At 32.8% G+C, this 12,288-nt stretch overlaps 1 protein-coding gene across 2 annotated transcripts in view; it reads right to left on the reverse strand.

The window, feature by feature from the left end:
* The window catches only part of LOC114331454 (atypical protein kinase C), a 235,627-nt gene that overhangs the window by 65,201 nt on the left and 158,138 nt on the right, over window positions 1-12,288 (reverse strand). For both annotated transcript variants that reach the window (XM_050646196.1, XM_050646197.1), the window contains one exon: window positions 4,720-4,970. In XM_050646196.1, coding sequence (XP_050502153.1) covers window positions 4,720-4,970 — 251 coding nt within the window. The remainder of the gene's footprint in view (window positions 1-4,719; window positions 4,971-12,288) is intronic.

Genomic DNA, 12,288 nt, shown 5'->3' on the forward strand with positions numbered 1-12,288 from the left:
CTCACTGGCGAAGCGTCCATGTAACCATGTAACCCCCATTGGGATCTACTTTGAGCTCTATACCCTTAACACCATAATGTGTTGTTGAAAAATCAAGCCATTTTAAAGTTGTAACCCCCTCCTTAGGATCATTCTGGTTACGCCGTTGCATGTAACCACTGATACCATTGGTAACAGTTAAAAATCTTGCAAATAAATATTTTATGACTAATGTGAAATAATTCCATTCACCTATATTTTACCAATAGAAATATATTATTATATTATGTGTTAATAGTACCTAATTCAGTAAATAGTTAACTACTCGTAGACACACGAAAATATTGGCGAGTTTATGTGACTCAGTTGCACTTTATTATACTTTGTTACCAGTTTCATTTGTGGTTACAATGGTTACATCCTCGCTGTCGCTCGGGACCGGCTAGTGTCTGAAAATTTTGAAGGAGCGCGCTATGTATATCAGTAGCCATGTTGCCCGATTTGGATTTGGTTACAGTACCTACCTATAAAAAGTGTTCGTGCAATTAACCATGGATGAGTGTCGCTGCATAATCGATCAACTACTTGAAAAGTAATTCTCCTTGTATAATTTTGAAGAAAAAATGAGATTATTGAAAACAGAAGATATATTTTAAACAATTTAAAAAATGAATAAAAATTGTAGTTTGATATTTTAAATTTAGCTGGTATAGTGAAAATCCATGGTTATGTGGTTACACGAAAAATAGACTGTATTGTTGGCCATGTCTTCTGGTTTCTACAGAAATAATGGGTGGACCAGGTTCACGATTAAATAGTTTTAGAGTTTTAAAAAGGAGACATGAAATTTCTCCGTTACCTACATGTAAGATGTATACCCAATGTGATTCAGTTTGGCAAAACAAGAATCGAAAGTTCTCTTAACCAAGCTTTTAAAGCAAATATTGCTAAGCATAATGAGTTTATTAAAAAATAGATAGGTATATCCTTAGACACTTACCTATAAAGATACCGTATGTTTTTTTGCCAAACAAGAATTAGCGTTTCGTGGTCATTTTGAGGGCGACGACTCTGATAATCAAGGCAATTACACGGAATTGTTAACATTAATTGCCAAAAAAATCAAAAATTTTGCCAACATCTAGAAACATAACTGTTTTTTCGAGAGTTTCAAGTGATATACAAAATGATATTATTGAAGCTATATATACATTTAGCCATATTTTTTTAAATAAGATTTTTTGCATCTGGTTTTGTTAACACTTTAGAAAAAGTCACGCGTCGCCACTGGATGGACTGGACACATAATACGAATGTCACACAGTATGATTGCTCAAAAGCTAATCACAGAAACCCCTGTAGGAAGAAGCCGAGGCCGATTGCGAATTAGGTGGTTCGCTGCAGTTGAGACCAACGTAGGGATCAAAAATCACAAGCTGGCAACAGGTCGCCAGAAACCGAACAAAATGGCGACGAATCATATAGCTAGCCAGGATCTACAAAATATTGTCGAACCTAAACATGATTATGATGATTTGATTTTACCTGGAAGAGTTACGACTAATTCTGTTTCTTCTTAAAGTAATTTCTCCTAGACTGTCTAGAGGTTAGCTACTACAAATTGCAAACTATTTTCTGTCTTCAGCTGTTCTTATTAGCTGTTCAAAATTTAGCCCTGTCAATTGTCAGATGTTTCTTAGTCACGATAGTCTTTTCTTCCTAGGCCTCTCTTTTCCTCGATCTTTCATTTCGCTATGAGTTGAGCCCGGGCCTCTATTTTTGACCCTTCGCTTCGTTATCGAACGTATTCGCTTCGTATCTGTTTAGTATACGTAGCGAATACGTTCGATAACGAAGCGAAGGGTCAAAAATCGAGGTCCAGGCGCGGATACATAGGGGGGGTCAACGGGTCCATGGACCCCCCTATTCTATTGGACACCCACCCATGACCCCACGGACTATTTCCGTGTTTCATCCGTAACACGGAAAGAGTCCCACCAGAGCTCAATCCTTTTGATACCGTAGATATCTGGGATGAGTGAATTTTATCCTTAGAGTAAGTGTGAGTCGTATGGCTAAATCTGGATAATATATTTGCGGTAAGTCTGCCCCCCCCCCCTATTATGGATTTCTAGATCCGCGCCTGAGTTGAGCATATTGGTACTTATTATTTCCCAGTATGTGGCCCAGGTATGATGTTTTTTTAACTTTCACTGTGTTGGAAAGTTCTCTTTGCTTGCCTATTCTATGCAGCACTTCTTCGTTTGAGGTATGCGATGTCCATGAAATTTTGAGAATTCTCCGATAGATCCACATTTCAAAGGCATTTGAAATGTGGATCAGCAGTGGATCAGCGTTTAACGTAGATAAAACAGTAGCATTGTCTTATAAAGGAGTCCTTCAACCCTTACCTCTTAATAACAGCCAGATCAGTACCGTTGATTCTGTAAAATTTCTTGGTATTTTTTTAGACAGCAACCTTAAATGGTACCACCATATCGATTTGTTAAGGAAGATACTATCCTCAGCTTGCCATGCTATAAGATCTGTTTCGAATGAACTCAATTTAGCATCTTCCAAAATAACATATTTTTCTTTGTTCGAGTCACATCTTCGTTATGGTCTTCCTTTTTGGGGTTCTGATACAGCTGCCCAATTCGATGTTATTTTCAAATTACAAAAAAGAGCAATTACATCTGTTTGGCCTCAGAAGAACAACACATTGCAGAAGTTACTTCAAAGATCACAGAATTTTAACCCTTCCATCTTTGTATATTTTAGAAACTGTTTGCTTAATTCGTAAACATCTACATGTCTTTCCACCAAGACCTAATCATGACTACTTCACGAGAAATTCTACGTTTGACGTCTATATGCCGACCCCGTCCTCTGAGTTAGTAAAGAAATCTATATTATATTCCGCAATAAAAACTTTACAACCATCTCCCTCTACAACTTAAATCTGCAGCATCTTTCCCCAAATTCCGTAAACTGACAAAAGCCTACCTATCTGAAAGACCATATTATTCAGTAGAAGATTTTCTTAATCAATAACTAAGAAATTACAGTACCCTTTGCACAAGTAGTATTTTTATTATCATTTTTTTGTCTATATTTGGGTGTTATATGCAGCAGCTTAACTTTTAAACTTATTAATTACTAGGTAGACTATGCATTTGCAATTTACTTAAATTTTGCACTTGATTACTTCTGTTTAACTTCATTATTATTGTTATTATTGTAAATATATTGACGATTTATCTAATTTTAGTGAATTGGATTGTTATTGTTTTGTTTTCTTGACTTTTTATAAGCTTTGTCGATAAAATTGTACAATTTTTCATGACAATAAAGCATATTTCTATTCTATTCTATTCTATTGATCTATGCAGTCTCAGCTGTATAGATAAAAGTCGACCAGACAGCATTTTGATAAACATAGTCGAAATTTCACAGTTTTACTCGAGAATCACAAAGGGATAAGGCAGAGAGAATGATGACTCGAGAATCACAAAGCTTTTTTAATTTTTTAGTTTTTGAAGTTATACTTCTTTAGGCGCGATTTCATTGAGGGTGAAATTTTCTTAATCTGGCGCATGCGCACACAGGCAGTATGGAGTTAGTTACTAAATGTTTTAAATTATGTATATATCAGTCCAGAAAAGGTGTGGAAAGAATATATTAGTGTTTTTAAATATATTTTTCTACAAACGTGTTAAAAATCCAATTTTTAGCACTCCATAAGAGCGTTAAAAATGCTACTTTAAGGCACTAGTGCTTTAAAATTTTTAAGACACAGCAGTTAAATGTGAATTGTCAAATTGTGAAACATCAAAATATTTATATTTCATTTATTAACATTAATATTAATAACACAACTTGCGCAATTTGAAAAAGGTCGTTTAAAAGGTTTTTTATTATAATTCTGTGTCTTTGGATTTGTCTTCCTTGGGCGTAAAATAATAAAACATCTATTGTTATATTTCACTTGTCACCGTGATGTGTAATTAATTTGAAAAAGGTCGTTTAAAAGGTTTTTTATTATAATTCTGTGTCTTTGGATTTGTCTTCCTTGGGCGTAAAATAATAAAACATCTATTTTTATATTTCACTTGTCACCGTGATGTGTAATTATGTATATCTGAAACGTCAGTAGCATACGTCTTGATGGCCTTGTTGGTAGAGCATTGGACCAGAGATCGAGAAATAGCGAGATTGCGGGTTCAAATCCCGGACGATTCATACATTTTTCTTTTTTTTTAATATTTGGCATTGTTAAGTTTTGGTTAATTTTTGGTAATTATTGTTAATTTTTTGTATTGTAACTGTTAAGTAGGTATATTTATTTCGTTGAAATTATATTATAATAGAAGTATAACTTCTTACGTGCGTACAAAGTACACACACATTCTTTTTTATTTTTTTCGGAAGATTTGCTGGCCTGTTCTATTCTCGATCTTATTTCTAGATCAGGATTTAGGTTGCCATCGATCCAACATCCCAGGTATTTAAATCTATTGACCACCTGTTCTAAAATGTGCCAGTTTATTGTGCGAGGTTGAGGTACATTTTGGTTTTTTCGGATTGGCATCACTTTGGTTTTCTTAATGTTCTTCGGATATTGGCACCTTATTTTAAATTCTATTATCTATGACGTTGGTTAAAAAGTTTAAGAACTGAAGTCAATTGCTACTAACTTCGTTTATTACAAACGAATAAATAAAAAAAAGGAAAACTCACCTAAAGCCCACCAATCAACGGAAAATCCATAGTCTTCGCCCCTTAAAATTTCGGGAGCTATGTAATTGGGCGTACCGCAGAACGTGGATGTAGTATCGCCTGGCCTAATACCTTCTTTACACATACCATAATCAGTCAACTTGATATGACCCTCGTGATCCAATAGTACGTTATCTAGTTTCAGATCCCTATAGATGATTCCCTTGCAGTGGAGGAAGTTTAAGGCGAGGGAGATTTCCGCAGCATAGAATCTAAAAATATAACAATATTGTCATTTAAGGTATAAAACAAGATAACCTAATTATTATTGATTAACCAAGGATTCACTGGTTAAATTATTTACATAAACTCACAGGTACAATTCCACCAACCTGTTATGTCTTTCAATTTGCAGAAATTGTCAATCTTGGACCACATTTGATGAAAGATACTGTGAAAACTACATTGGAGGAAAAGAAAACAATAAAATTCTTGAAAAAAAAAGTCGTTTATAAAGGGATGCTTAGCAAAAATCCAATTTGTAAAAATCTTAAAAGAAAATTCAAACAAAGATAATTTTGAAAATCATAGACTAATTTAAATAAAAAAATATAAAAAAAATTTTTAGGAAACGCTTTTCTTTAGTTACGAGTGACTAAAATTAAAAATATTATAAAAAAATCAACTAAAAAGCAAAAAATAACAAAAATTCAAACACATTCGTTAAAGACAAGCGTGGGGCGTAAACCGTTTATTCGATGAAGATGCGCCCCACGCTTTTCTTTAACGAATGTGTTTGAATTTTTGTTATTTTTTGCTTTTTAGTTGATTTTTTTAAAATATTTTTAATTTTAGTCACTCGTAACTAAAGAAAAGCGTTTCCTAAAAATGTTTTTTTATATTTTTTTATTTTTTACTTTTTAGTCTAACAGTTTTCAAACATTAAAATATATCATGTTTATTAAAATAATATGTATAAAACATAACATGATTAACAAACATGAAAATTAGTCGGAATCGGCAAAAAAATTTAATCTCTATTGTTTATTTATGAAGCATAATGTAAACAATTAACGTAAAAAGTGAAATTATGTATAGTTCATATAACTAGCTACAATCTCTAAAACTTTCAAGTTTCTTCATTGTAAAAAACAAGGGAATTTAAGCATTTTCCATTAAAATCGTGTTTTTTTATTTAAACAATTAATAAACATAAAAAATTATTATTGACTATTCTTGTATTGTTCCTGTGAATGCATATATCTGCAAATTTTCATTCATTTTCATTGAAGAAAAGGCAGTCAAATTAACGTCTAAATATTTGACACAAACGATTGAACTAAAGAAAATGGTTTAATAATAAATTACATACATTCTTCTTTTTTGTCAAATAATTGAATTAAAAAATTATTTTTGGACATCCTGTACAAATAATTATATAAATTTTTATATTACTGAATAAAGAATTGAATGACCTTTCAAATGAGCTATCGCATGTCCCCTATTCTCATTTAAAAAAAAAATCATCGATTACGTCATCGCGCCCAGATGGATGATCACTAGTATGACATATATGCCAAAATATCGTAATTTAAAAATAAAAATCGACCTCTTTCGGGATTTTTCCTTAAAGTCGCCTTTTTACGAAATAACGAATTTATTCCTTTCATTTGCATCGTACTGTATAAACAAATATATAAGTGTTCAAAATTTAAAACTTTATTGTTTATTTATGACGCATAACGTAAACAATTAACGTAAAAAGTGAAATTATGTATAGGTTATATCAGTAGCTACAATCCGTAGAAGTTTCAAGTTTCTGCATTGTAAAAAACAAGTGAATTTAGGCCTTTTTCCATTAAAATCGTTTTTTTTTTATTTAAACAATTAATAAACATAAACAAAAATTTTTTGTTGTCTATTCGTGTATTGTCCCCGCGAATGCATATGTCTGCAAATTTTCATTCATTTGCATGGAAGAAAAGGTAGTCAAATTAACATCCAAAAATTTGACGAAATCTATTGAACTAAATAAAAGCGTTTAAAAATATATGAGGATTAATAATAGGTTTTAAGCATCTGTCCCTTAGGACTTCTTGGATATCCGATTAGGGATATTGTGCCACTCCTCTACCGAAACCGTCTTGAGCTCTTCGAAGGATGTAGGAGCTAGTACTCTTGCTCTTACCCATTTTTTAAGGTTGGCCCAAATGTGTTCAATTATGATAAAATCGGGATTGTATGCTGGCTATGGTAAAACTTGAATCCCGACCTCATTAAGGTAGGGTGAATCTTGCGGTATTGCAACGTGCATTGTCATGCATTAATCTAAAGTTTTCATCAGTGAACGGTGCGAAAGGCATGACATGGTCTTGGATAACTTCTTCCACGTATCTTTGAGCGTTCACGCTGCCTCTATCGAATACAACAAGATCACTATGAGCTTCGTAAGAGATACCTCCCCAAATCATTATTAACCTTCCTCGGTAAACCACTGTTCCGGTTATAGTGCGTGGAGCAAACCTCTCATTTTGATGCCTGTAGACACGCTCTCGTCCATCTGGACCTCTTAGGGCTATTCTGCTCTCATCTGAGAACAGTATGTTCTTCCATTCTGCCACAGTCCAGTCAGCATATTCTTGCAAAAAGCAGCTCCAGCTCTACCGTGTTGTGGAACACCTGTTAGGAGCGAGCTTGACGGAAAGCCCTCAAATATTTTTCTGCCAGTCTTCTTCAATGGTACGTTTACTAACACTACTGACTGCCTGACATTTCTCACCTGAAAAAGACGTGTAAAAGTTTCAGGAGCAGTGCAAAAGCGATTTCTCAACACGTTGCTGACAATGAAGCGGTCATCTCGAATTGTAGTGCATCGATGTCGGCTTTGACCTGGCCTGCGGATGTATGAACCTGTCTCCCGTCTGAATAGCATCCCGTACCATAGTTCAGCTCATAGATCCTTCGGAGAGCTCAAGACGGCTACAGTAGAGGAGTGGTACAATATCATGAATGAATTGCCGAACCGGCTCCAAGAAGTCTTAAATCCAAGAGGAGGCAATACCCATTATGATTACTTATTTTTTAAATTAGACTATAATTTTTAAAAAATATGTTTGTTTCAATTTTTTTCGAAGATTGGATTTTGGCTAAGCATCCCTTGCCAAACGACTTTTTTTTTCAATAATTTTATTATTTTATTTTCCTCAAAAGGTAGTTTTTACCGCATCTTTTATAAAATGTGGTCCAAGATTGACAATTTCTGCAAATTGAAAGAAATACAAGGTGGGCGGTTAATTGTGCCGCTAAGTGTATAAAGTGGAATGTGATAATAGTCTAAGAGCTAGAGCCGAAAAATCATCGTCATAAGTAATATGTAGTTTGGCATGTGAAATGTGTCTATTGTATATTGATAATTATGCCCCTTTCAGGCTGACACCTCAGTGGATACAGGAAGTAGCAATAAGGAATGAAAGGGGAAAGTTAGTGTAGTCTTTAAAGGTTTTCACCTCCTATTTTGTTAAACCTCCATCGATTTGCATGAAAATTGGTGACTAGTTAGAGCATACCCCAAGAAATAAAAATGGTTTGGTGCAAACTTGCAGTTTTACCCTGGGGATGGATACCACCCCTTCTCGGGGGTGAAAACTATTTCATTAAAAATAATCCCACAAATCGATAGAGGGGCAAATTATAAATAAAATTTGTTATATCATGTTATTAAAATAAATCAATACTTTTGGAGTTATTAAAGATCAAAGATTTGTCTGTTTAAGAGCACATGCGTGAAGTTACGGATGATAAAAAGAACATATTAATTAATTGTATGTTACTAAAATATTATTTTTATATTATTTCGATATTATAAATTTAGCAAAAGTGTATTCGAATATGTCAAATGTATTGTACCCTCGGAGATCCGTGGAAAAAATTTACACCCAAAATAACAAAATTCAGTTTGGCAACACTGTGAATGTTGATAGTAACATATCCTTTTTAAGATAAACACAACTGTAATTTAGTCCAAACAAATTAATATATTTTTTTGCCAACCAAAATGAGATTGTTCAACCAAATAATGTTTCAAATATGATGTGCAAAATAATTTTTAATTGGATTCTGCTAGTGGGCTTGCTTTTTTTGTTATTAAAGTAAAAAAAAATTAAATTTCACTCATTAAATAATTATTGTCCGGTTATCGTCTTCATTATTTTAACTGTACTAATATCCGTCGAGTAATTATGAATGATTAATAGGTTTTTAAAACATTTTATCTATAGCGGCTTCTGGAATACCTTAAAAATATCGAATTTCATTGATAAAATGCACATATCCCACCGATCTTCGCTTCGACCATACCCACTATTGGACACCCCCATTTTCTGGACATATTCAGTTTATATTGATAGAAAAAATTCAATTAAATATCGAAATAATATAAAAATTATATTTTACTAACATACAATTAATTAATATGTTCTTTTTATCATCCGTAACTTCACGCATATGCTCTTAAATAGACAAATCTTTGTTACATGATATAACAAATTTTATTTAAGGCTATGGGTACATAATTCGCAAATATTTTACGTGTATCCCTACTTTTTCTGTCTTTACACGGCAAATTGCGTGTAGTAAAATGCACACTGGTATGGATATGTAAACATTACTAGAATGTCATTCTACTTGAAAATGTCATCATTAATTTAAAGAGATGGCTTTTGAATGTTCTTGGATAACTGTTATTTTTATAATTGCAAATTATTAATTCAGTTAATAAATGTGATAATTTTTTCACTAACTATGTATTCAGTGATTGTAATAATTTATTTGTACAACAAAAACTAATACTCAATCGAGAAAAGAGGAAAAGTGTTAAAGTGATTTTTTAATAATATATTGTTATGGAACGCTTACAATTTTGAACATCTTTAACAACAAAATACTTGGATCACAGAATATATTATCCTGATGTATTCTCTGCTTGGATCTTCCACAAATAATACACAATAAATAACTTTTTATTAAGTTCACGTCTTAAATCAATTATTTATTAAATACACATATATCAATAATATTTACAGTTGAGTCCGCGAGTCTTTACCCGTGCGTCATCATTTAAAGCATACGAAATAAGTCGGAAATTTACTAAACGCAACGGCACGTGGATATTATTCCGATCACGGGTTATAGTATAAAATTTGACGTTATCAAATAAATAGAATGTCAAATTTAAATTTTGCTTTAAAATTTTTGTGCAGAATTACAGCTACATTTGAAGTAGCTTAATAAATTATTTTATTATCATTGATTAAAAAATAAATAAACAATTTATAAAAAATTCGATAACATATTTTCTTTTTGTTATTTTATTCACTTTGGCGGAACCTTAAACACAAGCATTCAACTCTGTCAACAATGAGGTTAGCTTTGTACGTTGTCAAAATGTATCGTAAAATAAAATAAACTTATTACAAAATTTCTAACTCCAATATAAAATTAGTTGTGAAAGCAACTGTTTGTATACTATAAAAAACTTCAAAATGCAAAAATTCGACAAAATAACAGCAAAAAATTCAACAAACTGACAGCCACAAAAGTAAACAAACCAAAAAGTCAGAAATTGTACTTAAAATATGTGAAGACATCCCCAATCGTCTTTCTTTGTACCTATCTCTTTTCATTGCACTGAGTCTAAATCGTTCATAAAAATAACATGTGTCTTTACTTAATAACAGGCGGCGGCTGGTTTGTCATTAATTTCATGCGTGGAAGAGAATGATGCTAAATAAAAAGTATGTGTTTTATCTCGCCAGGTATTAATGACGCACGGGTAAAGACTCGCGGACTCAACTGTAATCAATACCTCAAAATATTCCCTATGCAATGTCAAATATTTAAAATTGTCACTGATTGTCAGTTTCTGACTGACAATATATGCTGACAATATTATATTCGGCTGAGTGCGTTGTAAGACAAAGATAGATTTGGAAAATATTACCACTGCATTGTGTTCATTTTTTTCGAATCCTGAAAAAACCAATAAATATTTTTGAAAAATTTAAACGCAGAATGAAAGATTAAATTATTACCGAGGGCCGAAAGTCCCTTAGAATAAATAAAAAGTTTATTTTGAATGAGATATTTGAAATTAAAAATCACACTAAATTTTCTCTTACTTTTTCACCCCTGTAACTTATTTAAATAAACATTATAGAAGTTCTCAGGGACTTTCGGCCCTCGCTAATAACGTAATCTTTCATTCTGCGTCTAAACTTTTCCAAAATACTTATTAGTTTTCTCAGGATTCGAAAAAAATGAATCCCCTTTTGAATAGCATTGCAGCCGAAAATACGTACCGATCCTCTTAAAATTTGTCCCTCTATCGATTTGTGGGGTTATTTTTAATAAAATTGTTTTCACCCGTAGGAAGGGGTGGTATTCAGCACCAGGGTAAAAGTGCAAGTTGGCACCAAATCAGTTTTATTTCTTGAGGTATGCTCTAACTAGTCACCAATTTTCATGTAAATCGATGGAGGTTTAACAAAATAGGAGGTGAAAACCTTTAATAACTGCACTAGTTTTCTCCTTTCATCCCTTATTGCTACTTCCTGTATCCACTGAGGTGTCAGCCTGAAAGGGGTCATAATTGTCAATATACAATGGACACATTTCACAGGAAAAACTCCATATTACTTATGACGATGATTTTTCGGCTCTAGCTCTCCGTCTATAATGCGAATGTTTGTAAAGCTAATTCGTCGATATGTTGAAATATCATTTATAATTCGATATTGTTTTAAATAATTCGAAACTAAGTTAATTTCCGCGCATCTGTTTTGAAATGTAGAACAATTGAAAATGCTCGAACCATTCCCCACCGAGCAAGAAATAAGAGACGCTATTTCAAAACTATAAAATACCAGAGCTCTGGAACAAATAATCCCTGTCCCGAAGTCTTTAAAAACTGAGGCGACACACTGTTATAGTTATTTATTGAGTTTGATTTATATAAGTCCCGGACGAAAGACTCAGTGGCATTTTGTGTGTTTAATTTTCGAGAATGTAGTGTTTGATTTTCGAGAATGTAGTCTTTGTGTAAGTCCAAATAGATTCTTTAGCATCACTGCATTGTAAATTTCGATAATTATTTGGTAAATCGTGGATGAAAGACTCAATGGCACCATTGTATATAGTTGATTTGATCAGAGTTTGAGTTACTTTGTTAATGGTGGAAACACTTTTGGAAAACACCAAAAAGACAAATTTTTTTGCATAAAATTTGCTTTTGTTGAATTTGCTTCGGTTTGCTTTGAGTTGATAGTTAAGTCGATATTATAGTAGTTGTTTATAACATCCGTCTTGCTACCCTATAATAGTACTGTCTTGCTACCCTATAATAGTACTGGCGTTTGTTACAAAAGCTAAAAAAATGCTACTGTTGTAACCTGAAGTTTTGCTTTATCCTTTTCGTTTATTGGACCACGTTTATCTGTTAGCTTCGTGTTATAAGACTGCAACGAACCAGCCCTCTTCCTCTTCTTTTTTGCATAGTTTTTTTTTCGATTTCAAACTGTGGTTTAGACCAAGTTA

The sequence above is a fragment of the Diabrotica virgifera genome, chromosome 3 (genome assembly GCF_917563875.1).
Source record: "Diabrotica virgifera virgifera chromosome 3, PGI_DIABVI_V3a".
NCBI lineage: Eukaryota > Metazoa > Arthropoda > Insecta > Coleoptera > Chrysomelidae > Diabrotica > Diabrotica virgifera.